Source organism: Chenopodium album, chromosome 12 (assembly GCF_948465745.1).
Source record: "Chenopodium album chromosome 12, dcCheAlbu1.1, whole genome shotgun sequence".
NCBI lineage: Eukaryota > Viridiplantae > Streptophyta > Magnoliopsida > Caryophyllales > Amaranthaceae > Chenopodium > Chenopodium album.
In genome coordinates this window covers 7,179,137-7,204,746 of record NC_137845.1, presented here as the reverse complement: position 1 = coordinate 7,204,746, position 25,610 = coordinate 7,179,137, and the positions used below count along the sequence as shown (strand labels likewise).

The 25,610-nt window shown below is 33.9% G+C and overlaps 4 protein-coding genes across 8 annotated transcripts; 1 reads left to right on the top strand and 3 right to left on the bottom strand.

Moving 5' to 3' along the window:
- Window positions 1-447: 447 nt before the first annotated feature.
- Window positions 448-7,874, top strand: LOC145570193 (disease resistance protein At4g27190-like). 5 transcript variants are annotated; one of them, XM_081629215.1, is made up of 5 exons: window positions 448-750; window positions 2,988-5,627; window positions 6,267-6,747; window positions 6,846-6,921; window positions 7,219-7,874. In XM_081629215.1, the coding sequence occupies exon 2, from the start codon at window positions 3,005-3,007 to the stop codon at window positions 5,471-5,473; it is 2,469 nt and encodes an 822-aa protein (XP_081485341.1). In that variant the 5' UTR covers window positions 448-750; window positions 2,988-3,004; the 3' UTR covers window positions 5,474-5,627; window positions 6,267-6,747; window positions 6,846-6,921; window positions 7,219-7,874. The 5 variants fall into 5 exon arrangements, with proteins under 5 accessions (XP_081485341.1, XP_081485338.1, XP_081485339.1 ...); XM_081629212.1 differs by lacking the exon at window positions 6,846-6,921; XM_081629213.1 differs by having other exon boundaries at window positions 6,267-6,921.
- Window positions 7,875-10,334: 2,460 nt separating this feature from the next.
- LOC145570758 (uncharacterized) lies at window positions 10,335-10,997 on the bottom strand. The gene is made up of 2 exons (XM_081629903.1): window positions 10,633-10,997; window positions 10,335-10,518 (listed from the first exon to the last, which is right to left on the bottom strand). The coding sequence occupies exons 1-2, from the start codon at window positions 10,995-10,997 to the stop codon at window positions 10,335-10,337; spliced, it is 549 nt and encodes a 182-aa protein (XP_081486029.1).
- Window positions 10,998-11,414: 417 nt separating this feature from the next.
- Window positions 11,415-20,782, bottom strand: LOC145570192 (AT-rich interactive domain-containing protein 4-like). The gene is made up of 15 exons (XM_081629211.1): window positions 19,747-20,782; window positions 19,471-19,659; window positions 18,757-18,810; window positions 18,538-18,626; window positions 17,384-17,663; window positions 17,248-17,304; window positions 16,757-16,788; window positions 16,438-16,573; window positions 16,179-16,352; window positions 14,853-15,488; window positions 14,283-14,420; window positions 14,024-14,122; window positions 12,355-12,455; window positions 12,153-12,243; window positions 11,415-12,036 (listed from the first exon to the last, which is right to left on the bottom strand). Exons 1-15 carry the CDS (start codon window positions 19,906-19,908, stop codon window positions 11,911-11,913), a joined length of 2,364 nt encoding a protein of 787 aa, XP_081485337.1. The 5' UTR covers window positions 19,909-20,782; the 3' UTR covers window positions 11,415-11,910.
- Window positions 20,783-23,200: 2,418 nt separating this feature from the next.
- LOC145571832 (FCS-Like Zinc finger 17-like) lies at window positions 23,201-25,503 on the bottom strand. The gene is made up of 2 exons (XM_081630868.1): window positions 25,038-25,503; window positions 23,201-23,696 (listed from the first exon to the last, which is right to left on the bottom strand). The coding sequence occupies exons 1-2, from the start codon at window positions 25,292-25,294 to the stop codon at window positions 23,450-23,452; spliced, it is 504 nt and encodes a 167-aa protein (XP_081486994.1). The 5' UTR covers window positions 25,295-25,503; the 3' UTR covers window positions 23,201-23,449.
- Between the last annotated feature and the right edge of the window lie 107 nt (window positions 25,504-25,610).

Sequence of the window (25,610 nt, the reverse complement as noted above, 5' to 3'; positions counted from 1 at the left end):
TAAAAAGCCCGTATAGATTGACTAATTTGGGCAGATTTGGACACATAAATTTCAACCCAAAGCTTGGCCCAATCTGATAAATGGGTTGTTTTTTTCAATATCAGCCAAGACTTCCAATGACCATTTCTATTCATTTATCATCATTTTTTTTTGTTAAAACACGTATTAAAACACAGAGGGAGTATTAAAAAAAAAAAATTAAGAACCGAGTAATAAAGGCTTTGTTTGGTTCAATATTAGTAAAGGAAAAGAAGAGAAATGATGGGAAGGGAAAAGAAAGGAAAATAAGGAAAAGGAAAAGGAAGATGATTTTATTTTCCAATATTTGGTTGATGAATAGGAAATGAAGGGAAGAGAAAAGAAATTACTTTTATTTTTCTCTTTTTAGTCAAATTCCTCCAATTTTGAAAGGAAAGGAAAGCCAAAATTTTGTTAAAAGACTTTCCTCCCACTTCACTTCCTTTTCTTTAGATTTTTATGTCATTTATTCAACCAAATATGAAAATTTGATTAAAACAATTTCCTTTCTTTTCTTTTCCATCCAAATCCCATCAACCAAAAAGAGGCCTGAGTTTCTACTTTACCGTCTTTCACGTCATTAATTAATGGATTGTCGGCTACCTACAGACTATAAAGATGGAGAGAAGAATACAGATCTAGAACCACAAGATTTCGAGTGAAGATTTGTAAAAGTTGACTCATTCAACCGCGTCTTCGTTTTAAGTGATACATTAAGCAGAGTCGAAACAGGTTTTTAATTTTATCCCTTTTTTACTTGTTTTCATTTTTTTTAAATACTGTAGTTATTTACATACTTCGTAAATTCTTAGCTATATTAACTGTGAATGGATTATTTTATTTGATTTTAAAAATTGTTGTTGTGTTCATTAAATTTTGGTTAAGGGAAAGCGAGTGATCCCCTATTTTAGCCTGAAATCTCCACTATTCACTCTTTTTTCTTAAATTACTAGCTCTATTACGAGTCTGTTTTTTATAAGTGTATTGGTATGATTAATAATGTTTGTTAATACTCCTTCGGTTCTTTTAAATCTTCTATTAACTGTAGAACAAAACAATTAAAAAAAAAGGTTGATAAAAAAAAAAGTGATAAAAAAGATATATATATATATATATATATATATATATATATATATATATATATATATATATATATATATATATATATATTGAGTACCTCTTTCCACTTTTTGGGTAGGAAAGAAAAATTTGTGTGAAAACATTGATATCGTCAGTGTGGAAAATGGATTATGTAATGTGAAAAATAAAAAGAATCCAAGACTAATAGGAAAATAAAAGATACAGGGTTATGAAAAAGTATAAAGCCTTTGATATAATGATGTACTTTCTTTGTTTTTTTTTTTTTTTTTAAACTTGCAATCCTTTGAATTTTACATTATTCATAGTATTTATTTTGATTAAATCTAATGATTTATATTTAAATTTGAATATAATGACGTGGGATCTTGTTAGATTTATCTTGAATAACAATCATACTATATATACTATCGATGATATTAGTGATTGAAATATTGTTCTGATTAGCTTGAAATGCTTAGGAAGTTTTGTGACTAATCCAAAACCATAAATAATATTGCATAATACTTTATCCATTATTTTTACTTGTAATAGTTCTACTATTTACACTATTCACACACTCCATTTTAATTACATTTTGTGATTTATACTTAAAGAAAATCATAATCATATGAAATTTTGTTAAACATGCTTTAATGTTTACTTTACTATAGTAATGATATTAACAATTAAAGTTATGTTCTCCATATTGGTAAGCATGAAAAACAAAAATGTTGCAAGTAAAAAAAAAGATATATATATAGAGGAAGGAATGCTTATTTTTTCAGATTTAAAAAAAAAAAAAAAAAAAAATGTGCAAAATGGGTGGGGAGAAGAATACTAAAATATAGAAGGAAGTTACTATTTATGAAAGTGTTGCATTAGGGTTAGTTCAATATAATTTGCTATTGGGATGATAGTGATCAATGAGTTACTAAGCATTGATCAGAGTCTTGCTACACAACCTTGGCTTGATCAGTGCAAGACTTGTGTATTACTAAGCATTGAGGTTTATGACTTGTGAACAAGAGAGTCAAATAGTAAAATTACTAGATTATTCCCGTGCTATGCACGATTTACTAAATAGATAAAAAGAAGAATCAAAACAGAATGTAGAAGGAAGCTATAAAACTAGTAGACAGTGTTTTGACAATGGAGGAAGAGCGAAGGGGCATTGAAAATATTATTTGGGAAGGTGAAAACTTGTATAGTACTCTTTAATTCCTTAATAAGGAGTAATTATTTTTAAAAGCTAAATAGTCACTCAAAAAACCAGTCAATTTTAAAGGGAAAAAAAATTGAGTTAAGAAAATGATGTCTAACAATTAATTTAGGCGGGAAAATTTGAAATGAGAGTTTGACATGTGTATAATATTGGAGATTGATAATGTCTTGTTATTTTAATATTAATTATAGATTGAGACATCAGCAAAAGGTCAGGTTATAATATAGCTAACTGGAAGTAGTATTTGGTTGACGCCTTAACAGTACCTAGTTACTTGATCTTGGCTTGAGCCATGAGCTTCCTTCAAGTTCAAAGGTAAGTTGAGCCTAAATTTTCCAAGCTTGACAAGCATGAGCTCATGTCTAATTAGTGGTGAGCTGAGTCAAGGCTGGACTCTAATCAGGTCCTTGTCTCCTTTCAGAGTTACAGAAATAGATATGTCTTTCCTTGATGGAGTGTTTCATCAATGAAACAACTTTCTAACCATATTAATACGTTATAAGTGGATTCCTCTAGCTTTTTTCCATTTGTAACATTGAGTGGTAAATTTTAAAAGAATGCTTTGATTATTCATTCAGATAAATTAGATATGAAGTTTTTAGCTTAATTTGTTGCTTAGATGCTTAGTCAAGAAAAGCAATGACAGAGTAAATTCTTGTTTCTGTAGATCCAAGTGCTGTCAAGATGCCTTTGACAGTATCTATACTTGATTCAATACTGGCCGTAGTAAGGAACTTCCATGGTGTATTGTGGGATGATGGAAGAAACAATAGAGGGGATGAGACTGTTGATAAGCGATCTGAAATGAACTGTGTGCATTTTCAACCTCAAAACAAGCGCAGGAAAGTGCAGGTATCCTTGCGCATCAACTCTGGGTGTGTTGATAAGATAAGGGGTTGGTTAAAGGATGATGAGATTACTGCCATTGGAATTTATGGGATGGGTGGGATTGGGAAAACTACTCTCGCAAAGGAGCTCCACACCCGACTTACATCCTCTTCTGCTGATAGACATGCTATTGCTTGGGTCTCTGTCGAATTGGATTTCACAGTGTACCAATTGCAGCAGAAAATTGCTGGTGCATTTGGGCTTGATCTTGAAGGTGATAAGGATGAGAATAGAAGAGCAGCCATGTTATATGCCTTCCTGTCTTGCTGTGACAAGTGCACACTTTTCCTTGATGATTTGTGGGGAGAATTCCGTAGAGAGGATGTTGGCATTCCCAAGAAATGCAAGCTGATTGTCACTTCTCGGCTAGTTGATGTGTGTCGTATGCTTCATTGCCAAAAAGTCATTAAAGTTGAGTCACTCTCAGAGGAAGAGACCTGGCAGCTGTTACACCATAGCATAGGTGGATATAGTGTTTTGGATTCCAAACAGTTGTCCTATGTTCAGAAGCTTGTGTATAATGAGTGTGCAGGTCTCCCTCTTGCTGTCACTGGATTGGCCAACAGCATGGAGAGGGTGGTTCATGCTTCTGAGTGGAGCGAAGTCCTTGAGACTATGGATCCCTTTACTATGGGACCAGCTCATATGGAGAATGTGCTCAGTCAATTGAAGTTGTCTTATGATAGATTGTACAACATCAAGTTGCAGCATTGTTTTCTGTATACTGCATTATACCCCAAAGGTTATGCCATCAATAAAGAAGAATTGATACGTCTTTGGATTGGAGAGAGGCTCATAGATGATGTGCTGTCATTGCAGGCACAGTACGACTTGGGCCATTCCATAATAAACAAGCTTCTCAACTCATGTTTGCTCGAAGCTTGTCAACATAAAGGGAGCATTAAGATGCATGATCTTGTTAGGCGTATGGCTATTTCTGTTTCTAGAGATCGCTTCATGGTGAAAGCTGGCACACCATCGGGGCTGGAGTTCTGTGGGAATTTTTATGCTGTTTCCTTAATGAATTCGTCAATTTCACTGATCCCATTGAGTACTTCCCTCAACTGTACCAATCTCTCAACCTTACTTTTGCAACACAACCCCTTTGAGGTTATCCCAGAATCATTTTTCTCAAACATGCGTGGCCTTCGTGTTCTGAGTCTATCTGATACCTGCATTATTAGATTGCCCAGTTCCTTCAGTGCCTTGCAAGAGCTTCAAGTTTTAGATCTTAGTTGTTGTCAGAAATTGCAACAAGTGTCCCTACTGTCAAAGCTTCATAAATTAGAGTTTTTGGACCTCTCTCGGACTGCAATTGAGCAGTTTCCTAGCTCTCTTGAAATGTTAAAAAGGCTTAAAGAGCTGAACCTATCCTCTATTCCAGAACCAAATTATTTACCCAAGGGAATCTTGCCTGTCCTGTCCAGATTGAAAAGACTATCATGCCATGTTAAAGGCATCATTCAAGAGTTACAAAATTTGACATCATTGGAAATTCTTGATGCCACTTTTGGCAATCTTTTTGACTTGAGTAGTTATGTAAGGTCTCTGCATTGGAGCACATTAGAATGCTTCCATCTACAAGTTGGTCGTCAGTTTAGCATAAGACCAAATAGATCATACAACAGAGCTGTATCCCTGCATGGCTGCACCCTGAGTGGTCGAGGGCAAGAACAAATTGTTCTTCCATATGACATTCAGGAATTATACCTTGAGAATTGCAGTGGTTTTCATAGCCTATCTGATATTGTGAATCCCAACCATGCTTGCGGTTATATAAAACGAGCTGAAGTTTTTTCAAGCTTAGAAATATGTACCATCAGTAGGTGCCATGATGTTGAGAAGCTTCTATTTCCGGGTTGGATGCCAAATCTTGAATGCCTTGAATATTTAGAAGTTGAAGAATGTGCTCAGCTGAGCGAGCTAATTGTAGATGATGTTGAGGATTGCTGCTATTATGAAGGAAAACATGCTGTCATTAAACTCCCTCGGCTAAAGCAGTTAGTTCTTACCTCGTTGCCTGAATTGAAAAACATCTATAAAGGTCAATTAGTTTGTTCATTACTTCAGTCATTAACAGTTATGGACTGTCCAAATCTGAAGTGCCTTCCATTCTCCTGTACGGATGATTTAAAAGAAGTAGTTCCTACACTGGAATGGATTGAAGGACAACAGACATGGTGGGATCTGTTAGAATTGGATGATACAAAATCTAAAGCTTTGCTTAAACCATCCTTTAGATGCCGATCTTCCATGGAAGTATGATCAACGGAATGAACATATTTGATTGATGCTTGAAATCTGTCATCTCAAACTTGCCCCAGGACCGAGTGCAGCAAGGTTTCAACGATCTATCTTAAATGGGAGATATACAAGCTACCAAGCATTGCTCCCTGCCTTATTACAGAATTCTAAACTGGTTTGTCCCACTTCTGTCTCTCTAAGCTCTTCTTCTGTCCCATAGCTTCCCGGTTTTATTTAACTTAAACTTTTTGGTGATTTGGTTTAAAAAATAAAGGATTTCTAACCATCTTATTTTTATTTTCTTATAACAATATAATGTTTCAGAAAGATAAAGTTAATATTAAACTTTCAAATATTAGCTGAAGGAATGGGATTTAGGAGAGGTCAAGTTTTGACTGGTGGGAGACGTGAATCTATCTCTTTTATAACTAAGTACGGGAAAAATATTCTGTACTTTGGTCTTAAAACTATTTTTGATGGACAATTATTTTCTATCCTAACCGAACACCTTTTTCAATGTTTAATATTATCTGTCCCCTTTTTTTAACAAAATTTACAAACTACAAGAATAATGGAAAAGATCTCTCTGCACATAATATTAGGGGTGAGCATAAAAGGGTACTATGTTAAAATTTCTGGAACCGGAACCAGAACCTTTTAACAGGTTCCTGGAAAAATAGAACCAGAACTTGCAATATTATCTGCATAACACTATCTTTCATCAAATTATGTCAATTTACTCTTCACTATATTCTTCACGTGGATCAGGCTCGTGTTTGGAAATTTTAGGCATTTGACTGCATGTTGGAATCAGTTTGCAGCTCAATCTTTGATGAGTGGAGACCTGTTTCCTGGAGGCCCCTTCTGATGGCAAGAAGTTCGCATTGGAGAGCAGTCCCTCCATGAACTCGTTCAAGACCTTGGCCAATTTTCCTTCCTTGGTTGATGATGACCCAGCCAATTCCTGCTGCATCCAATTTTTTCCAGGACCATATGAAGACTTCCTCATCTCTAGCCCTTCCTAAATGCACATCTTGCTCTGTATTATTATTTGAATTACTGCACACATTTCTTCCTGGTTTCCGTCCCCTACCTCCACACTTCTTCTGCACCTTTTCATCTCGGTTTCTCTCATCTCCAACACATCACTTAAGCCTCCTCCTTTAACCATTACCCTGTCTTCATATAAGGTTATGCGCTTTAACAAAATTTCTGCCCATTTCAGAGAATAACTATAAGTTTTTTTTAACTGTGAACTGACCGCCTGTCTGGCCAAGACGTCTGCACTCAAAATGGTTTGATTCTCATTCTTACTCTTTCTGCTCTTAGTATATGCTTTTTTTTTTTCCTGATGGTTACTCTATGTTGCAAGTTGCGTTTTTATGGGGTGCAGTGGTTGCATTGCATGCATATGTCAAGCAATCACCAACATTGTTAAATCCTCACTTGCCCTTGTTGGCCTCAACATGGTTAGCTCTTTTGCGCAACTCTCTGGCTTAATAGGGACTCTCTTATATTTTGTTCTTTATTAAGGGCAGTTCTTCAATTTTAAGTTCAGATTTTGTGATGTGATTTAATTTTATGCTGCAGAGAGAGCTTTTTTGTTCAAATGTTCATTTTTTTTTGGTTATGGTTTTGTCTTGTTTTTTTCCTAGTATGGTTATGTCCAGTGATTTACTGCTCTTAGTAGTTATAATAGGTCAACTCCAAGTAATTGATGTATGTATTATATCTTCCACTTAATTTGATGAGTGAACTTATTGCAGGAGGAAACAAGTGACCAGGAAGAATGAGAACCTGCAACATGGGAGCAAATAACTCTTAGCTGTGAACTTTGATCTACTTGAAAATATACAAAGCATAATTTATACTCTGTACTTCTTCTGTTCCTTTAATATTGCAATATTTACCCTTTTAGGAAATTTCGTAATACTACAATATTATACCCATCTTAGGAAAACAAACATTTCCTTTCACACTACAATTACCCAATGCTTGGCATCACATGGATAAGTTTGTAAATATGCCTTTAGCCTTTCTTTGTCTTCCTTTTACCCACCACCTGCACTCCTCCCTTGTTGCAATATTAAAGGAACATACGAGTAGCAAGTATGATTTTGGCTTTGTATTTCACATGAAATATAATAAATTTAGGACGTATGTAGAATATGATCTACTCTTGATCAAGTAATGTAAAAACTCTCAGCAAAATAAATGCATTGACAAACTGTGTCAAATTTGGCAAATGTCAATTTGTGTAAATTGGAGAGAATAGTAAAAAATCATTAGCAATAACATCCTCTGCCATGATCCATGGAAATAGCTACAGTTAGATGAGTTATAGTAGACAAACATTCTATTTGTAAATCCATTGGACTTATCTAATAATGAATATATTTCAGGCCAACTTTCTATTTGTAAATCCACTAAATTATACGGTGATGATAAGTAATTTTTCTAAATTTATATTACAAGTAATTTATAAACTTTTAATCATGATCATATGATTTTCATTTAGTGGGATTACAAAAATCTACATGTTATTTTCTTTCTCTTAATTTATTTATTCCATAATAATCAAATGAGCAATGTAAAATCAAAGAAGATAAAAAGTACTTGTACTTTCTTATACCCATAACATGTTGAACATTTTTGTTTATACGGTTTTTTATTGTAAAAGAGGTGAGTATATATAGTAATATGGTCTATAAAGTCATATTGTTGTACAGACATTTTCATATATCCAACAAAATGAGAAAAATTACTAACAAATAATCATAATAGTTAATATCAATATGAGTAAAGCCAAATTGCAAATTGAGCTGTGAAAGACAAATACTTTCATACCTTTAAATATATAAGACACACAATGAACAAAGTGAAAAGTAGATGTTGACCAATTTCTCCAACGTAGACCTAGTCACATGACATTTTTATTCTTTCGATTCCTCCCGAATGACATTAGATTAGCTTTAAATTTCTTTTAAAATAAATAAATAAATAAAGATAGGCTGAATATTTTAGGAAAATTAACACATTAAATTAAGATTTTTTTTTTCAAGAAAACATAATATAAAAAGTTAATCTACTGCTTGTTTGGCATCATTTTTGGTTTTCAGTTTCTTTTTTTTTTAAAACCAAAAACAGGAAACAAGAAAAAGGTGTTTCCACTTTTCAGTTGTCAGTTTTCAAAATTATCATGATTTTAATAAGTTTAAATAATTTTTGATTCATTATGGGACATATATTATATGTTTTTAAAAAACAAAAAACAGAAAACCACAATAATGTCAAACGAACCCTTAGCAGTTTGGTACTTTTTTACACGATTGGAGAGATTATACGAAAATGGAAGTCGACCTAGAAGATCCGCTGGCAATGGTTATTGGAAGGCTTTAGCATTATTTATTAAAATCGAATCCCCTCAAAAAAATAAAAACGAACCCAAGGGAAATAAAACACCATGGCTTATGCTCGAATTTAGGCTTGCTAATGATGATCCTTCAACCCCGGAGCCTAAACCCAAAAGACGTAAAACAAGTGATCATGATGCTGCTCATTGCAACACAACATCACATCAATCCGAAAGGTCCAAGCCAAAAAAATATGGTAAGCAATCACACTATGAATTTAGATATTTAGGTTATATGATATATTTGTGTTGTTTTACGTATATATGTTTCTGTTTTAGATGGATTTATTCAAGTTTTTTGTTATTTGTTTGCAGTTGGATGGCTGGGTGCTGTGCAAATTTTATAAACTTGGAAAAGATGTGGCGGTTGATGAAGCTCCAATAATCCCGATTGCTCAAGAGGAGCACAATCAGGTAGTGGTACATTCTCAAGAGGAGCATAATCAAGTTGTACATAATCAAGTGGTACTTGCTGCAATAGAGGATATTATTCGACATCTAGAACTCGATGAAGACGTCTTACAAGTTCAAGTACACGATACATCGGTGGAGAATCTCATAAAAATGCCATTACCACATTACTCGGAAAATTTTGAGTTTATATTGAATAAGAATAAGTAAAAACGGGCTATAAGCTATGTTTAGCTAATTTTTCGATGAAGATAACACACCCTTTATTCACTTAATAATAAAATTTAATCAAAAACATATACTTCATACAAAGTAACAAGTATATTATATTAACAAATGTTTTAGATGAAAAGATGATCAATTAAATATCAATAAATTATAACATCCTCGCTCCCAACTCCAACTGATATTATATATTTAGAAGTCACTCAATATCACCTATATCGATATTACACCGGCATTCATCCATCTTCTTCTCATCATCATAGAGGGATAATCCACACTCATAGCAAAATTCGTGACCGCACCTGCAGTTTTTCTGAATGTTAATGCATGATAGATATGAACCCAACTCGAACAAATATGAAATTAAATTGGTCAAGGAGTAACCATACTATTGTACTATTATATTATTATAATCTTAGGGCCTATTCACATTTACTGAACTGAACTGATTAGAGTTGAAGTAAACTGATTGGTACTGAGCTGAACTGAATAGAGTTGAAATGAATATTTTATGAGAGAAGGAAATTGGGAGCTGAACTGAACTGATTAGGATGACTTTTGAGTAACTATACTATTATATTATTATTATAAAATTTTTTGTTTTGTTTTGTTTTGTAGGTACACCCAAATATATATAACAAATTTATTGATGATAAATAACATACCTGTATATCAATTCTGAACATCCATCAATTCTTTCAACGTAGAACTTACAACTAGGGCACCTCACCCAAAGTTTTTCCTTAGCAAGGTTCCTAAGCAAAACATCCTCATTAGCCTTCTCATTATCCTCTAATTTCTCAAATGCCTCACAATCCATCCCATCATGCCATGCTACGATGCATTTCGTGCAAAACTTTTTCTCTGGCAATGTGGGCACTCCACCTTCACCTTTGTCGATTTTTCGACCCCACATGAGCCCTCCTTTGCCTCCAGGAGGGCTGCCGAGCAATCCTTAAATGGGCAATATAAACTTGTAGATGATAAAATCATCGATTTCGACAAACTCTCTTCCCACCTACACACCCAATTAGATTTGAGACTTTTATAAATGTATAACATGTAAAACTAAATATTTTCATTAGTCGTTTTCAAATTTATGTAAAACACAGAAACTCAATCAAATACCAACCTATCCAGAACAAGTTTGGGGATGAAGTCGATGCAACAATCGAACTCGATTTCCATCTTGCAATCGGCATCAGGGCACTTGATAGAAGTGATGTTTTCTTGAACCTTAGCATCAATGTGCTTAGAAATACAATCTACACAAAAAGGGTGGGAGCAAGTAGTTGTAGTAGTAATAGTAGGATTATTTGTGAATTTGTAGGGTTGGAAGATGTTATTTATTGGCCTAATATCCATGCATATGAGGCAATTAAAACTTTCAGTATTCGAAGAAAGGTAAGCTCCATTGTTTTGAATGTTTATAGCCTCAATCTCCTTCTTCGTTTCGAAACATCCTACACTTCCTCCTTTGTTCTTCCTCTTAGGCATGTCTCTGATTAAAGCTTGTCCTTTCAAAGGGTTTTTAAGAAGCTAACACTTTAATTTCTCGTATTTTATGAATCAAATATATAAATAAAAACAGATAAAGATTGAACATTAATTTTAGTGAGTTTATATCTTCTGTTGCAGTAGACGCTTATACGAAAAATATCATTGAATAAAGAAAAAGTTTTTGACTCAATCCCATTACTCTATATATATCTTTGGAAAACAGTAAATAAATCACCTCGTCTAACTTGGAATTGATCATCAAATAGAACAGATTTGGTACCTTGAAATAACTCATTAAGATAGCTTCTAATTTGAACAAGTAACATTTAAAGGGTGAAGTTCTCAAAACGCGATTATAAGTTCACACATCATCTGAAACGTTTACGCAGGGAAGAAGAAAAAAGAAGCAAGGCAGAGACAAAAATGGTAAAAATAATAATAAGGCACTTTACACTGTTGTTAGACAGAGGAACAACAATGTCAACTCCTAATTAGAATTGAATGATCCATCACTTTGATAATGCTACATCTACCTAAATACAAATCATATGCTCTAATTATTTTACACTAGACCTTTTTTCCTGGGATCTATTTCCTATTCCTGTAGATAAACTCTGCCATCATTCACGGCGCCTCCCTTGATAAGGAAAAAGGACTGCTAAAAAAACAAAACTAAAGTTATATTGAGATTAAGCTTTCGTGTTTCACCTCCCCCTCACCTCACTGTTCTCCATCCGCTTTCTGTGTATTGCCTGCCTCCTCTGTTTGGTGTATCGTCCATTTTCAAATATCACCAGAAATCCCTCAATTGATAACTCCTTCCCCAGGAATATCGAAATAATTTTTCAACCATGGGAGCAAAAGTACTACCCTAGGTGAAAGGATGAAAAGAAATTTGAAAATATGAGTATCACACATGTCTTGAATACGCAAGACTTTCTGAAAACCCATTTGAGGGCTTGTGCAACTTCTTCCTGAAATTTGTGACGCTGCAATGTGGACATATGTACTCTAATCCATCTGTTTTTGCATAATCCTGCAAAATCGAAGATGACACATTGTTGGAGGCTAAGTAAAAATCGAAGTACATTTTCCACTATTAACAGATTGTAAAAACATACTACTCCGTACTACATTAGACAATAACTTTACCTTAAAAGCGCCAAGACCTTGCCGTCTATCACAACCAAAGTGAGCCCACTCCCCACATATACCACAATTGACCCAATCACCAGCTGCGCTACTGTTAATAGGTGGTAGAGAATAAGTGAAAAAATGTTCAAACGGGAAAGCAAAAACGGACAACATAATGATTAATGAAACTAATGGACAATACTAAAATTTAAGCACATACCTATGGCATAGCAAGCAGCATTCTCCATCAACATCATCGTGAGCCAATTCATACTCTAGTAAGTATGTTTCATAATGTCGTTTAAGAGTGTTTCCAACACCCTGCCAAAATCACAAGCAAACATCAATAACATCTTACAATTTCAAGTCTGTAGTGGAAATTAAAACAAATGAAGTCATAGCAATTGCCTAAAGATAATAAGCTCAACTATGGAATTAAGGAAACAATCGAAATTGAAAAAATGTAGGATAAGAAGTGTATTGTACAAAAGACCACAAACAGCAACATATCAACAAAAAAACACCCACAAGCCCACCTCCCATATAGTCCACAATATGACACGGACCAGAATCAAGGGAGACGAGTGCCATCAATTACAAGTCTATAACATGCGCTATTATAAGGAATAAAAACAGAGGCCAATGACTCAATGAGACATTTAGGATAGATGTGAAAACTCAGATAACAAATTAAAACAAGGATAAGATGCACACAGAGAGTGAGTTGCTACATGACAAGAGGGACTTCACAGGATTGGTATTAAGTACAACACATGCAAACAATATGAACATAGATAAATCTATACACAAGTATATTCACAAATGTTATTATGCAGTAAATTAATTGGATTCGTCTCCTTGTACAGTTTTAAAAATATCAAATTTTAAAATTTTATAATCCATAATACATAATTAATACATATACCTCAAGTGAAAAAGCATTTAAACTTTATGTTCAAATGATACGATTTTAAAATTAAAGCCTCAGTAATATGGTAGTTGGTACAGAAAATATTAGAGGATACTGCCGATCTATCTAAACTAACTCGCAATAAGAAAGAGAGGAAAAATTAGCTAAAGATGGCAATTGGCAGTGGGCTTTGAGCTAAGAGCTGCAGATAGATGAGGAGGGAAGCAGGCATGGAAAAAATTAAAATGGATGACAAAAGGAAATAATGAAGAGAGAAAAGAGGTAATTAGACCCAATTTTCGCTGGACAAGGGTCTCAGCTATAACTATTTTATTTAGCATCTCTAATTAGTTCAGAAATTAAGATTTTGTGATTAGGAATATGATTAGGATTCAAATTAAACAATTGAGTACTTAGTGACTCCTTATTAAATTTAAATCTTAAATCCTAGGTAAGATTTTAATTAAAAATCAGGCCTTTTCTGGATTTCAATCAAAACCTTCTCTCCTGCACATGTCTACCCTAAAGGCTCCCAATCCTCTCCAGAGTAGCTCAACAAATGATGAAGATGAAGCATACCTTAACAACACAATCAGGTTGAAAAGTTTTGCATTTTGGAAATCAAAAGATCAGAACTTTACTAAGTCAGAATTTCCAACGGGGCTTCAGAGCTGACATGGGATTGAACAGGGTTATCATGTCACCAAGGAGGGAAGAGGGGTAAAGTATTTGAGATTCCCAACCACAAGCAGGGGAAGTAGGGAGAAAACAGTATGAAGACCCCTCCCCCTCAAAATGAGGTACACCCCCAACAAAAGGGGATACATAGCATAACAAAAGGATGAGAGGCGGAAAAAAGAAGACAAAATTGTAGCATACCTTGCCCTAAGATATACTTGTATTATAACATTGCCTAGGAGAGGAAGAAGATAATTTACATACTAGAAAAAAGCAAGACAGGAAGAATCAGAGAGCATACAGTCATTTTATTGGTTGCAGTGTAGTTTCGCATCTTCGAAAAAACTTGCCCTTTCCAGTTGATTCCATTGCCAACATGAAAACCTCCTCTTGAAACAACCTGAAAGCGAAAATAATTCAGTTTATTCTCCAGAAACAAACATGGTAAATTAAAGAAAGATGACCCCTCTCTGTAGATTTTTATCCACATCACTACATCAGCATACTGCATTAATAGCATCAGTTTATACATTACAACATCAGAAGAAACCACAAAATACCTCTCGATACAAGTTGTATAGATCCAGACGTTTAGAGTTGAGGATGGCATCAGGGAACTCTGCTAGCCCACCCTGAGGGATGAGCCGACTGTGTCCACGATGCATAAGAAATTGCATTACATCTTTCAAGAACTCGTCCTGAAAATGGAAAGTAATTAGTCTAAGATGACCCAAGATTCAGATAAAACAGTAAGGATTACTTTAATCAGAACAAGCGATTTGATGTACATCATATTGCAGAAATATAATCAACCCTGGACAAAATTTGCAACAATCTTGAACTGTCCGATATCAAAAATCATCATATATCCAAGTGGATTACTTTGTTCTCCCAAAAAACAAAACTAGTGGATTACTTTGTCTAAAATAATGCTCATGGTAATGCGTAGGTCAGGGAGTATTGCATCTTCCAATTTTAAGATCCTACAGCTAAAAGATGCAATACAGACCTGATAAATACCATCACAGTATCACACACAGTAACAAGGATTTAATAATTTGTGCCAGACATTACAGAGTGTAAACTAAGCCAGGTGAGAGTGTTATGATTTCAAAAGCGGGGAACCTTACCTCTGAACATAACTGGATAGGTGGTCTACCGCAACCATGTTTCTTCAAAGGTATTGGATTTAAGGATATGATCTGCTTGGCCTGAAAAGCATTTGTTGCCCTTCTATTAGGTGCAGGATTTGATGCTAATACACTATGTTTTGTTGGTGGAAGCGCTGGCAAACTAAGCTTCACTTGACCAGTATCATAATTATCCGCCTGCACTATACCCGTAAAAGGCATCATTTTCCGAATATTAGATTGAGGTATGGGCCTCATAGCTGCAACTTTTATCTTCTGCCGGATGGGAAAATCTGGATTACAAGTCCCATTATAAAATCTAGTTTCTTTATCTTCTTGCTCAGCTTTTGTTGTAGCAGCTTGATTTTCAGACAGATAACAATCATGTGAACAAGGACTTGACCCTTGACCAGTTCCGGAAATCTTTCTGCTTGGAGGAGGTGGTCTAAGCCAACTAGGTGGAGCAGTGAGATCATCATTATGCGGATGCCTATCTGTATCCTGATTTGCACAGAAAAAAAGTAGCCGTTCAGCGTCATCTTTCTGAAACGAAGCAACAGCCAGTCCTTGAATGCTTGCAATTCCAAGGGCTACCAGGCTATGGTAAGATGTCTCCGGCGCCAGCTGCCGCAATACCTAAAACATCCAATAATGGACCAAAAAAATGTAAAAACAGGAAAATAATATTATTAAAAAAAAAAAACCGGAGACAACCAAGATACAAAAATACAACATCGATCTTTAGAGGCATTAAGAAAGCACACTTCAATGAAGAAAAGTTCAATGCTATACTCCAGGAGTCCAGGACACCAATTATTAGTACATTGATATCCACATCAAGTTGTCAACCAAGCCAAAAGGCTATATATCATCCATTGCAGACGGAAGCATGTCACTTAAAAACCTTTAAAAGGCATCACCATCAGAAAGACTGAAAGACAAAGTCCTACATCTAAAGGCAAAATATTTTTTAAAACAAACTTTCCCAAATTGAAAGCAGGACCCATGATATACTGTTGAAATATCAAGCACAGGACCAATAAAAATTTGGGATCAGAAGCCAAAAAGTTACAAAAATAAATAAAAAGCTTATCTCACAAATAAACAATAAGACTGATTGCTTCTGTCTCCACTCAATAATAGAATGAAATAATTAATAAAATATAATTTAAAATAAAATGGAAAAAGAAAAGGAGGATGTCATATCCAAGCAAAGTTCATTGCCCAAAAGATGTTATTCTCCGTATTACCAAATCTGCTCAATAAACTCCTCTAATATCATTTTCCAACAGAAAGCATATGTGAACAAGGGTCTGAATCAAGAACCTGCAAAGCCCATGATGGCGCTTTCAAGCAGACTTCAAAAACTGTTGCCCCACAAGCAATTGAGTCAGATGTCCGAGGCTCAGATGAAGGCAGTTTAATTTCTTCTGAGGAAGGCACTGCCTGTATGAGCTGACTTCTTTCAATCGCCTCCTTCTTTATATGATTTTCCAATTGCTGATCATTCATTAAAACAAAGTATAAATACATTATCCAACTCAAGAACTATCAAGAGCAAAAATAAGCAAAGAAAATGATTCACCTGATCATCAAAGCACGTTTGTGCACTACCAGACACCAGGACAGATATATGGGCAGCACTACAGGTAGATATATCACATTTCATTGTCACAACACCACGTGAAAATGTACCTGCCTGCAATGGTGGTGGTGGGGCACTGCAACACATTGAAATGGCAAAATTCATTGATCCATAAATGGTTCAAAACTTCAAACAAATGCAATTCTATCAGCCTTAACCCCCCCCCCCCCCCCCCCCCCGCCTTTCTCTCTATTTTATTATCACCCTTCAACATTGGAAGAATAAGCAACAACATCACCAGCATACATTCATACATTACCTGAAGCGGTTCTGAAGCTTGCTCCCACGAATCTGAAAAATAAAAACATATTAGACAGTATGGAAAAAAAAGAAAAATAGACAAGCCCTTTTAATTTTCCCAGCCCCATTCATGGCCAAAAATTGCCCTAAAATTGCATTGAGCACCATTCATGACATTCAGTGCATATCTACTAATTTAGTAACCATAAATCCATCAACCTTTTGGACACTCGAACAGACATGATAGAAGTTAAAAGAGGCATGATATAAGGAAAACCAACAAAAAACTTATTGATCAACCACTCCTTACGCAAAAATACAAAATAATATGTACTGAAGATGAGCTCCATGCTTATAAAATAAAATATATATATATATAAAAAAATAAAAAAAATAAAAAAAAAAAAAAAAAAAAAAAAACAGGGCAACAAAATAAAACAGATAAATTAAGTTTATACAGAGGGAAAAAAATAAAGAGAGAGGGGGTTTGCACTGAACAGGTGCACTTACTTCTATGCCCAAAAGTGCATTCAGTCCATCCTCCAAACATCCCAACAAATATGCATCCTACAAAGGAGATGTGTATATCAGCAAATGTCCTTTTCATAGCCATGAAACAAGCAGGCTTTGTAATTCAGTGACTCACCAATGAGCATGCCACCCCACAGATCAAAAATCTCACACTCACTTCATCGTCATGAATTTTAACAGCAGAAAGATTACTCCCAGAGCCATCTTCTTCATCACCATCATCAGCCTCAGGCAAAGCAACTTCAACAATGGGAGCCTCCCCAAGAAGAGATGGCCCCCCCAGATTACAACCAGCCATTTGGCTGTTCCGGGGAACCACTGCATTGTTCCGAATGCAATAAAGACTAAATGATGCATGAGCCAGTTGGAAAGCATCCCAGGTATGGCAGGGCGTACTGCATCGAAAAAGAGTTAAATTATAGTTCCTAAACATATCAACATGAATAAACAATGAACACCACACAATCAGATTTTTCTCCATACATTTGATCAGTAACACAGTACACATGCCATATACTGATATTAACTGATCCCAAATTGAGGTATTCTAAAGCTTATTCACCTCCAGCCTGAAATAAATTGCTCCCCCAGAAGCTCCTTGGGAAATTAGGAGTTCTCTAAGTTTTACTGATGATTATATTTTAGGACAAAAAAAAAACTTTTGTTTGAATATTCTCCCAGAACAGAGATAAAGTATACTGTCATCAGTGAAACCTCTGTCTTTGAAATAGCTCTTTATCATGCAAATTTTGGCCACAATAAGCTTGAGCAGAATTTAGTATTAAAGACAACCTAACTACTTAAATGCATTTTTATCATGCCAAAGTTTTTTGAGAGTTGCAAGAAAGTTTAAGCAATGTCAAATTCAAACTACCAACCAAGCATGCCAAATTCTTAACTCATGGCAGATTCACAGGATCATATTCACTTGATCTAAAAATTATAAGGTGTCTTTTGCCAACACTGCAATATCTGAGGAACTAATATGTTTACATGAAGATTGAATAACAAGATTAAAATCAAAGGACAATCTAACAATAGATAAAGATCTATTATTGCCACCCTAAAAGGAAAGTACATCTAAGGGATAAGATTTCAAAAATGGATAAGTAACCAAAACTCCAATAACCAAAAAAAAAACAAGTAAAGTAATGGCTCTAAACAAGTTAGTAAGGGCTGAAACAGCTCCCTTGTCTCACAATACAATTATTCTGCATAGAATATATGGTTATGTAACAAGAAAAAGATTGTTGCAAGTGAAACCAATACCTCTGTACAACTGAAAAGAATGCATGCCGAAAGTGAGCAGCAGCATAACAAGAAAATGCATTCCGCCAAAATATGACATAAGGGACCCCCTGCCAAAAGGAGGGATAACAAGTCTTAATCGATATACTACCTGATAAATAAAATTTTAAGCGGCAAATGATATGGGTAGCCACTTTTGACACAACAATAATGAAATGACAATTTTAGGCTTTTACTCACCTTAGAATGAATAGCATCGGCCAACTTTTCACCATTGGGAATCTCCAAATAAACCTACAAAATTATAATACTCAATATCACATTCCCTGCAGTGATAATACTTCCATGTTTTACAAACCAAGGTACATTTTTAAATATTATGTCAGGATACAAGCCCTGGAGTTGATATCACTTCTAAGCTACAACCATAGTGAAGAATAAGCAAATCAACAACATGAATGAAAGCTTCGACAAGTCCTGTGAAAGTCAAAACGCATACCAACTTTTCCCCATGGCCAGTCAGACACTGCTTCCAAAACTACAACCTTTACAGAACTTGCTTCTGTATATTATCTAAAGCAGAAGGTTCATTTCAACATGAAGGGTAATTCTCAATTTCTCACTCAGCTTCCCATTCGAACAAACACGCTACTTCTTGGCACTAGCATAACACACTCAACATTACATAACTGCCTGCTGTATAGCACATAGACAATAAAATGAATCGACGCCTTTCAATTACTTACAAGACTCCTAAGACAGGACAAGCATTACTGCCCTAATCAATAAGTTCCCTATATGAGTCTTAGCATAACTGATTGATACATCTATCTTCATCCTCTTCATAACATAGTTATTACCATCACAAAATTTCAGTACAATTTCTTAAAAAAAGCATTGCAATTACATAAGAACACCAAGAATACACTACAAAATCGCACCAAATGCACATACCGTGGTAGGCAACACATGATTAAACACCTCATATATCACTTCAGCATCAGACATATCAACACCATCCCATACTAAACTCCCAATTTCATCATTTGGCAACACCTGCCCCTGTAAATATACAACATTCGGCTTCGACGATTCAAGGGTCCTCCCAAACTCATCCAAGCTCGGATTTCTCAGTGTCCTAACCTGCAAATTTTACAAGAAATCACTCTTCCTCCCCACAAAAACACAATTTAAACAACTATGCAAAAAAAGTATGATTTCAGCACATACCTCTAAACGGCTAAAAGATTCAAGCTCAGGAAAAGGGTACCGCTGCCGATCCTCAGTTTCCCACTCTTTAAGTTTACTACTATCACATAAAACTGCTAATATACTACAACTTTGCTTAAAACTTCCTTGAATATTACCATTGCTACTATTATGCAACATCATATTTTTATTTTTATACAATTATTATTAAGCCCAGAAAAAAAGAAGAAATTAACTTCTTTTTCACCAAAATTACAGCAACTTCACAAAACCCTTCTTCCCCAATAAATTCGCAGCCTTTGTAAATTTTCCGCAAAAACGCTCAATTCCTCCATTACCCAGCTGAAAAAAACCAAAACCCAGAAATTCCCAACTTGATCCAACCCAAAATAACTGATCAAATTGGGGAATTCCACAATTTAATCAAAACTAGGGTTTGCAAAAATCGCAAGTTAGAGAACCAATTGAAGCGAAAAAACAACAAAACAAAAGCCGGAGAACGGTTGCCGGCGATTAAAAGCCGGCGGCAAACACGGCGGTGCTGAAGAAAGAGAAAAAATTGGGAGATTTGAGGAGAGAGAAAGAGAAAAAAAAATTGAGATTTAGGGATAATGAATTGTGAATTGAAGAAGGGGGATTTTGAAGTATTACGATTTTTTGAGAGTTGCTTTTGATACCCGAACCCGATTAAGAAAACCCACTTGAGAATTGAAATTGATTTTGATTGATAGATTAAAAAGTTTAATCGATAGAAATCTAGATTGTTGTTGTATTATTGTATGTAGCATCTTTAATATTTTTTTTTTTTATCTTTTTTTAATTTTGGGTATTTTTGATTTGATTTTTTTTATGAAAGTTTTTGACCAAATTAATTTAATTTCTAAGATCTAGTGTTGGTGTGGAAGTAGAATTTGTTGGAATTTCATTGATTCGTCTGATCTTTTTTTTTTTTTTTCTTTTCTTTTGGCATCAAACCCAACGCAATTGATTGATGACTTGGAGAAGTTGTTTGGACTTGTTAATTCGTACGTGGTATTAATGCTTCATGGTTTTTAAGGTTTGTGAGTAGCTTCTTCAATATTATGATATCTGAATTTGGCTAATTTTGTGTTATTAGGAAGATAAACGTTTTTAAGAGAGGATCAAGTGAGCAAAGTGATGCAACTTCATTTCTTTACAATAATTTGATATTTTGTTGGTTAAATGACTAAAATGCCCTTGATAGCATTAATATGTCCGTTTTCAATTTATTGAAGTCTCAAAAATTATATGAATAGATTTTAAATGCTTCATGGTCAATTAGACATAGAACGCAGCTACCTTGTAGTCAATATTAGCTATTCAATTAGTAGTTGTTTTAAAATTTTCAAAAATGTCTAATAATGAAAGAAATAATACTACCTCCGTTTTTTTTTTAGTTGATACGTTTTGACTTTAGCACTATTCACACACTTCCCTTTGTGATTTATACGTAATGAAAAATATAGTAATGTGGGTTCTTGTTAGATTCGTCACAACATATATTTTCAAAATATCAACTTTTTATAATTTTTGCTTATCGGTAATTAAAGATAAGAACGGTTGAATATGTACATTGACAAACGTGACTAAAGAAACGTGTCAACTAAAAAGAAACGGAGGAAGTATTATATTGTATGAAATTAAAAGATGATGAGTTTTCAATCTCATGAATTTTTAAGAATATTATATAAACACAATTGTTAGAGACAAAAGCCCAGGTTCATTAGCATGTCCAAGTCTTAATTGTACATAGCAATATTACTCAACTTTTTCCACAATTCCTATATTACTGCCTAACGGCTTCCTTTCACAATTATTTATTTTTTTTCTCTAAATTAATTATTTCCATGTCTACTCAACTTCTTATTTAATAAAATAAAAATGTGTATTTTCATAATTTCAAATTTTGTATTAGATTGATTTGAGATGGGTCATATCTTGTTAAGTGATCTCGAGTAGAGTTCAAGCTTTAAGTAACTTATTTCAGGTATATATGAATTAGGCTATGTTCTTTTAAGCTTCTAGGCAGAGAAGAACAGATTTCAGCAGAACACGGCATATTTTAGTAGAATAGAGCAACAGCTTCCAACATTGCAGAGTAGAGCGACCTCAATAGAGCGGAGCAGAACAACTCAAAAGAACCTGGCCTTAGTTTTCCAAAGACTATTTCTAGTGATTTTGCATAAAAAAAATGCTCACATACATTGTATTGTATGATTATTTGGGTGATTAATTAAGTTGAGTGTTTTTTTTTTAAAGAAAGTTGATACTTTTTTTAAAAAAAAATCTTTCGTTAAGCATAAAGAAAATAACCACGAATATAACAGGAAATATAATTCGCATATATAATTGTTGCAAATTCATTTATTTGTGTTACTTTCTTTGTCAATTAAGGCTAATTAGCTTTTTACATTTAATTTTATTATTTTAATCAACCTATCTTTTGGCAAGTATATTTCTCAAGCAAATTAGCTTAGCTAAGCTAATTTGCTTGATCAAACTAATTTAATTTTTAAGCTCCAATGGTTAAGCTAATAGCTAGGGAATTTTCTAAATTACAAGCAAGTCCCTAGCTGCAACCATTGGAGTTGCTCTTATGTTATCTCGCTTATACGCCACTAAAAATTTAAGAAAAAGGCTAATTATATTGTATTCAATAGAATTTAACTTATTTGGATTTTTTTTTTTTTTGTTGAAGTATGACTTGTCTATAATAGAATTTTTCATATCTCACAAAAATTGCGTACTCAAATATTGCGCATAATTTGAAACAGATGAAAAAAAAAAAAAGAACAGGATTATTAGTGAATCAAAACATATTGAAACTTATTTGAAGTCATCCTATGTATTTTATATAAACTAAAATTGAACAAAACATAGTAAGCTTAATGTTCACATTAACCAACAAGTACGTAAGTTTGGTGGAGTTAGGGGGAATTTAGATCACCTTGTAACTTTAAGGTCACAAGTTTGAGCTTTATATGTTTGTTAGGAACAACGATCATGCTTTGTAATAGTGACAGGGATCGTAGAATGCTGCCGATATGGTGATATGATATTGAGGAACCTTTGGCTGCCATAAATGGTCCGATCCAAAATACAACCTTAAACACGTACTACGTATCTATGGAAGACGATAAAGCTAGCCCAAACATGGAAAACTGTATCTGTAATTAATTGGTTAAAAGAAAAACATCCTTTTGCTCGAGTGTAATGATGAATCATCACCTTCAAGTTGATACATATACTCAATTAATTAAATAAACATACTTTTTTTTTGAAACAATCAAATAAACATACTTAGGTCCTGTTTATATTTACTGAGACGAGCTTAACTGAGCTGAATTGATTGAAGCTGAATTGAACTGAATTGAAATTAAGCAAAGTGAACAGGCCCTTAATTGAATGAAATTCCTTCAATTTTGTGAATAATACGCAGTAATTGAATCGAAAATTAGCTTAAAAAATAAAATAAATTGATTCCAAAAGTGGTGGCTACATTTGCTAAATGATCTGACTTGAAATTTCCGACCAGGCCACTTAGTAAAGTGCTCTTATAAACCCTAGATAGCTAACTAATACCATACCAAATTTGAAATTTCTACACCAAAATATTATTCCTAATTACTACGTATGTAGTATATATTTATATATGATCAACTGAATATTATATCATATGGTTCATATCATATAATTATATAAACTATGAAAAAGAGAGTAAAGGTTGTTGCAGTTTTGTAGGAGGGATCAAGGGTTTAAGCTTGTTGTTACGGTGTTGTCGACGTCGTCGAAGGTCCTCTAATAGCTTACAAGTCTCACATCCAGCACAATCTATGGAAATAGCAGTAGAAGTACCAAGCCTCTTCTTGGTCTTGACTTCCATCTCTTTCATCTCATCCACCATTATTTGCCTGTTCCTACATTCTATGCTACAGAATCCTTGGTCACCCCTGCATACATAATTAAATATATTAGCAAACATGCTCGTACAACATATGCATGAATTATTAAAAAGGTTGTCCCAGTTAATGTCCGTGATAAACAAATTTCGTTTATTACGAAGTAAAACCGCTACCTCAACAGTTTATCTCAAAACCGCTACTTGCCTTAATTAAAACCAATTTTGGGATAATCCCTACTTCAAGTAGTGGTTTTAACCATTTTCATCGCAAAAACTACACTTTTGTCTCCGTGAAATTGTATTTCTTCATTATTAAAATTGTATTTAGGAGGAAATTAAACATTATTCTAATTAAGGCAAAATTTTATCAGTGTTATATCTCATTAAGTCCCTGCAATTGCCAGTTAATTAGTTGCTGCTCATTAAGTTGGGTGGTAGGTTAGTGAATTTAGTTGAAATGTAGTACAATAAGAAATATAATACGTAGTACTTGGTATGATTTATTTACTATTAAAATAATGAGTCAAATTTGCATTGGTTTCAATTATTTGGTATTCTGTGGTCCAATGGGCTATAGGAAATTATTTTATTATAGATCATGTTGACACTTCACATTGTTTATGAAGTGGACTTCTATGGGCATGATTCATATGTCAAAATTAGTAAGTTCTCTTGTTGCTATTGCTAGATAAGTTAATCAACGTGTGAGTTAAAATTAATTGTGTAACATACTCCATATAACTTAGAGCGCTACTTAATATATCACCAATTGATTTTAGTGTACTACTCGATATATTACCAATTGATTTTATGTAAAGTGCATCTTATTGTTTGGCGTGGGCTTTTGTAGAACCCGATTTGATGAAGCTAAGATTTATCACTTTAGTTTTTATGGTTGAAGCTTGAAGTAGAAGGTCTAAACCAACCTAACCTAATTTCACTTGATTTTTTCAGGATATTTTTTGTAACTTTATGGATAAGCATCATTTATGACATCTTTAATCCATGTGACAATAACTACCACTAGCCAGTAAACAACTTTATTAATTGGATAAGTACAAATATTTAATGGACTTAATTAAAAATAATTAAAACCCAATTTTTAAAAAAATCAAACTTAATTATCTAAATCATTCCTAAATTACATGAAAAATATCTAGAATTAATTAATTATTGTTCCAAAATTATTTCACTATACATTATGATATCAAAACCAAAAGTACCCATTACCCAAACACGAGCCAGCAAGACTGAGAGCACCATTCTAGGTACTCGATCTGGGTGATCTCAAGTGCATGTAATAATTTACGCAGAAGTCGATATACACTATTCCACATAAACTACTCACTAATAATAAAAAAAAATAATGTATGTTTGTAAGTAAAATTACCTGTACATGTAAACATCTTTATCAGGGCAAAGAGGCTTCTTGCATAAATGGCATGATTTGAGAAAACAATCAATAATCACCGAAGAAGAACTATTGTTTGATGATATTGATTTGACGGGAGTTCTTGTTAAGGATCTTAACCCAGATTTAACCACAATATTAGAGCATTCAACCTCTGAAATTTGAAGTATTACAAATCGTAAACCTGCTGCTGAAATTTCTCCACCTTTTATACTTCCTACTAATGATAAAACCATATTAATTTTTTTTTTTTTTTTTTGGAGGGGTTTATTATTATTATTGAGATTTCTCTGTTTTTTTTTTCTTGGGTTGTTTGTTGTAGGATTCTCTTTAATTAGGGAGTGACACTTAAGTTTGGAGTAAGAGAGAGAAAGAGATAAAGGGTGAGGTGTTAGAAATTGAAAGTTGGAATGAATTGGGGAAATGAAATGAAATGAAATGAATGATGGATATATAAACAAACAAACAAAATGTGGTAGTTTTTTTTTTTTTTTTTTTTTTTTTTTTTTTTTTTGTATTCCAAACTCAAGCATTAGCCCCGTGTAACTGAGC